General features: G+C 41.3%; 1 protein-coding gene across 2 annotated transcripts in view; it reads right to left on the bottom strand.

The window, feature by feature from the left end:
- The window catches only part of VAX2 (ventral anterior homeobox 2), a 101,357-nt gene extending 96,792 nt beyond the window's left edge, over window positions 1–4,565 (bottom strand). The window contains exon 1 of one of the 2 annotated variants that reach the window (XM_018560468.1): window positions 3,836–4,565. In XM_018560468.1, the coding sequence (XP_018415970.1) occupies window positions 3,836–4,084 (249 nt within the window). In that variant the 5' untranslated portion in view covers window positions 4,085–4,565. Of the gene's footprint in view, window positions 1–3,828 lie in introns of both variants that reach the window. The other variant, XM_018560467.1, reaches the window with a different exon arrangement.
- Window positions 4,566–5,236: the final 671 nt, after the last annotated feature.

Consider the following 5,236-nt stretch of genomic DNA (forward strand, 5'->3'; position numbering starts at 1 on the left):
CCCCTTTCTTTTCATAAATACTAATGGTAAGACAACGGTCAATGGGCTGGCAAGTGATCAGACTCAAAAAAAGGGGCCTTCAACTCTAATTTTTTAAATAATATTTAGCTTTTTTACCATAAAATGGGCACTGTACGCCAACGTCAAGCTGTTATGATGAAGCTTTCATCGTGGCATCTAAGGCCGCCTTGCTTTGTTGCTGAACTTAAGCTGACCCCTATAGACCGCAAGGTATGTGAGGCAGATGGTGACACCCACAGTTAACGGAGACGCAAATGCTTCTGAGCGTTCACTGCAGCAAACAGTTGCCTTAATTTTCCGTGTTTATTTTTTTATAAGTGGGATTCGCATTTATGTTAACACCATTCATTAATGCTGAGTAGTTATAATGGGTCATACGATGCAGCAAACACTTATGTTGCAGGAAGGGGGTTTGTATAGCGCAACCCATCGTGAAAGCCACCATCAGCAGATAAAACCCACCACAAACATCTACGTACCAAAAAGGTACCTATTACCAGCATCCCGGGGCTATCATCCCAGCCTTGCCCCACCAGACAATTTCTTTCCAGCCCAAATCTGTGATAATTTCTAATAATCTCCAGCCTTCCAGGTAATTTATTTCTCTTGTTTTGTGCCACTGACAAGAGTAAGTGTTTGAGACGTGTCGCCTCGACAAGAGCCCTGAATCTTCTGGTGTTTCATCAGCAATTGTTTGCAAAATTACAACCCTCACGAGGCAATCTGCTTGTGTAAATTGTCGAAAGAATCCACCAAGCAGAGCATTATGGCTGTCAATCTAAATTTTCTGTACTAAGGGACCTGTACAAAGGCTTCTGCCATTACCAGCCTTATGATTCTCTACCACTGAAAACCTCCATTAGGAAGGAGAAAGACGTACATTTGTGGTCAGACAAAAATTCAGGCTTGCAATAAACATAGACTTAAATGGCTGTGGGATCAATTTGTGAAGATGTGTGCTTATCTAACTGCAAGAATCTCATGAATAAAGTGTGTGTGTGGGGGGGGGTGAATCATATAGGGCTAAACTTCTTGTAAAGAAAGGGAAAAACTTTGTGACGTATTTTCCTTTACAATTGTAGTTTAACGTTCAAGCATTTTATGCTCCTGATGCATAAGGCTGATTTTGCCTATCTATCTATCTATCTATCTATCTATATCAAACATGTCAGTGTATATAAAATGTCATAGCTCGAACTTGATGGACTTGTGTATTTTTTCAACATGACTATGTAACTATGTATCTATATCTACAACCTCCTGTTGGTACCTATAAATATATGTTTGCACTATAAATAAAAATTAGACATCCACATTTCCTTAGTAGCACCCTCTCCACGCATATTTGTCTATAACACGACAACATATTTAACAGCGACTGCATCAATAATGACATCAAAATGCAATACAATCACACCTGGCTACTTTTTGACCTAAAAAGCCTCCAACACTCCATAATGATCGCCCATTACCTCTATCTGTTTTGTTGTTGATAAAAGTTTGAGATCTATTCTATTCTAGAATGCTCGAGAAAAAACTATGGCTTGCAACAGTAACAGATGATACAACCCAATACTCAGGCTACAACCAGTGCAGCATGAACGCCTTAAGATAAAGCACATTGCATAATGCTAATTCCGAAGCCGGCCTCACTTATAAAACACATTCGCTTTCATAGTTGTTCTTATATCATCACATCAACTGTTGCTTGTATAATGGAGTTTAGAGTCCTTGGGGGTTTTTTTTCTTATAGGCTCATTCTTATTCTAGCTTAGAAATATTGAAGAACGCTATCAGGGTAAGAACCTTCCTAAGACAAAATATTACAGAACACTATCAGGGTAAGAACCTTCCTGAGATAAAATATTACAGAACACTTTCAGGGTAAGAACCTTCCTGAGATACAATATTAAAGAACACTGTCAAGGTAAGAACCCTTCTAAGATAAAATATTAAAGAACACTATCAGGGTAAGAACCTTCCTGATATACAATATTAAATAACAATAACAGGGAAGAACCTTCCTGAGAATAAATATTAAAGATTACTATTAGGGTAAGAACCTTCCTGAGATACAATATTAAGGAACACTATCAGGGTAAGAACCTTCCTGAGATACAATATTAAGGAACACTATCAGGGTAAGAACCTTCCTGAGATAAAATATTACAGAACAATATCAGGGAAGAACCTTCCTGAAACAAAATAATACAAAACACTATCAGTGTAAGAACCTTCCTGAGATACAATATATTATAGAATCCTATCAGGGAAAGAATCTTCCTGAGACAAAATATATTATAGAACACTATCAAGGAAGAACCTTCCTGAGATACAATATTAAAAAACACTATCAGGGTAAGAACCTTCCTGAGATACAACATTAAGGAACAATATCAGGGTAAGAACCTTCCTGAAACAAAATGTTAAAGAACATGTTTAGGGTAAGAGCCTTCCTGAGATACAATATATTATAGAACACTATCAGGGTAAGAATCTTTCCTAGACAAAATATTACAGAACACTGTCAGGATAAGAGCCTTCCCGAGACAAAATATTAAGGAACACCATCAGGGTAAGAACCTTCCTGAAACAAAATATATAATAGAACACCATCAGGGTAAGAGCCTTCCCGAGACAAAATATTAAAGAAAACTGTCAGGATAAGAGCCTTTCCGAGACGTGAGCGTACAAAAATATGTTTGTTGTGTATGAATTGAGAGGTGCAGTTTGAGCTGCCTGGAGCCTGGAGTAAGTGTTATTGATTTTAAAGCAAGTGCTGAGATTATTGCTCTGAAACGCTGCAGGAGCAAAACCTGACTCAGTGACTATTCGCTACTCTGTTTACAGTTGTGTACGAAGCCTGCGAGCGTTGGACATGCATGAGTTCTGTGACACAAGGCCTTGTCTTGTTTTTGTGTATGTGTTGCTGGAACAATAAAGTTATGGTTATCTACATGTGAAAAAAAAGAAAGGAAAAAAACAGTGAAGGGAGAATGCCAGAAATTTTGAAAAAATAATCGAAAAACCAAAATAATATCCCGAAGTAGGGACGGTAAAGCATTGACGACAGAGGACTTGGGAAAGCAGTTTCTAAATATAACCTCAGCTACAACATATTACTCATCGCCTCGTCACCCAGCAAGCTCATCCTTCGTGCACGGTAAAGCTCTTCACTCTTGTGCACGATAACATTTGCACTCACAAAAAGGGCTACTCTAGGGCAATACGTACAGTGGAATGTTCCCAAGCTTACTGCTCGTAGATGAGAAGTAGGAGCCAGCCTTCGTTAATGCAACTTATGCATATTTCATGCCTCGTACAGTCACGTCAGCGGCTATAGGTTTCTATATTGTCGTTGACTCAGGAAGATCTAGATGCCAGATGGGAACAATGACGGGCATTGTGCTGTGCGAGGAGGTCACCATAGCTTGTAGTTGGCTTGTTTGTTTTTGAGGACTAAGTAGGGAACAATTTCGAGCTCTCTACCACGGCGCGGACACTAGAGGAAGTGCTAAGACATTTTTATCGTTACTACAATCATGTAACTTCCACATGAACGCTATGACATGCAGAGATGCACCTGCAGCTAGGAGGTTTCTCTGCTCCGATAACATATTGCTATTGGCTCGTTAATTAAAGCGATTGGTGCATGAGAGAGAAAAACAGAGGCCCCCTCGCAGTCGGAAGGATAAGTCTGTACGTTTTCGCTCACCCATCTCTCGCAAGCCTCCATTCATCTCTCCTCCTTCTCTGCCTTCCCATTCCCTTCGTTTTGCCCCCCCCCCTCCCTCGTTAAATCCTTTCCTCTGACCAGGATCCGTCGACAGTAATCAGCTTCTCCCGCAGACTGGGTGTCCTGAGTTTCCTCTTTGGACGATCCCGGGCTAGAGGTGGAGGTCACGGGAATGTCCTTTATGCTATGGCCTCGTAGGGAGCACTCCAGATCCGCTCTGCTTCCCTTGTCTCTGAGTCGCTCCGCACACGACGTGGCTGACTTGCCACACAGAGGGCTCCTCTCTTCGGACACTCCATCGCCCATACTAGTAGCCTGATCAAACATCAGGCGAAGCCCCCCCTTTAACCCCTTAGCTTGCCCCCTCCCCGTCAGCACCAGTTTGAGAAAGCTGATCCAAAAAAAAAAAGCAGAAACAACCAAACCACGATTCACACAGGCGGCAGAAGTCAGAAGCCAACTGCATAGAGGGCATCAGCTGAGGTTCCGTATAAGTATTCCACATAGGGCATGGTTGCCACCGTACACAAACGCAGGGTCCGCTCAGCAACGTTGGTCTTGGAAGGGTAGACGACAAGTAGCTCCCAGATGTGAATTTTTGTTTTCAGCAGCGATAAGAGAAATGGAAAAGAGGCATATATTATGGACTGTGAAGTGTTGCTGAGACTCTTGAAGAGTCAACTTATAAGAAGGTGATGCTTCTTCTCTGTTCTTTCTTGCTTTTTTTTTTTCTTTTCCAGCCAAGTATAAAGAATTGTGAATGAATGAAAGAAGGCGTTCCAGGTTTTTTTTTTTTTCCCCCTTCCTTTAAAGAGTTCAGAGTTTGACAGCCCAAATATTCTCCTTGGTGAAGAACTTCTGCAGTTCGTAAAGTCCCATATGTCAGAGTAGGTAGTGTTCCAAAGATACGATGAGCACTGTTCCCAAAAGCTGGTCTTGTGCCAGACTAAAAGCCCCACTTTACTTATTCCCTGACAGGTTGGACTTTGAAATATGATTGCGCTGGTAAAAGATCAATACTACTACAAAAAATATATATATATTGTAAGAGAAGAAGGAGGGGATGGAGAGGTGGGCATGGGGGGCAGTGGGTGGGAAGAGGGAGGAGGGAATTCCAGATTAGCAAAGCCTTGTCTATATGTTAAACTCTTCCCCTCTCCCTCCTACTCTGCGTTTTCCAGATAAGCTTAGGAAATACCTTGGGATCTCAGCCACATAAATGCTTCTGTTCAGAAAGGAGGTAGGTAGGAGGCATTTTTAAAATGAGTGCTTACTGCAATGCAATTTCCTGCTTGTGAAATGCCTGCAATTGATTGGTAAACAAAGAATCTATTTAGTAGAAGGCACTTGTATGTACATAAAAGAGGAAGGGGAGTGTGTGGTGGATAATGAAAGAAATGGCATCTCTTGAGGTGTTGCATTTCAAGTTTACGTCTTGAGTAAGCCGTTAACGCCTAACACTGCCATAGTATCGTAGTA

The sequence above is a fragment of the Nanorana parkeri genome, unplaced genomic scaffold (assembly GCF_000935625.1).
Source record: "Nanorana parkeri isolate BGI_ZX_2015 unplaced genomic scaffold, ASM93562v1 scaffold456, whole genome shotgun sequence".
In the NCBI taxonomy this organism is placed as follows: domain Eukaryota; kingdom Metazoa; phylum Chordata; class Amphibia; order Anura; family Dicroglossidae; genus Nanorana; species Nanorana parkeri.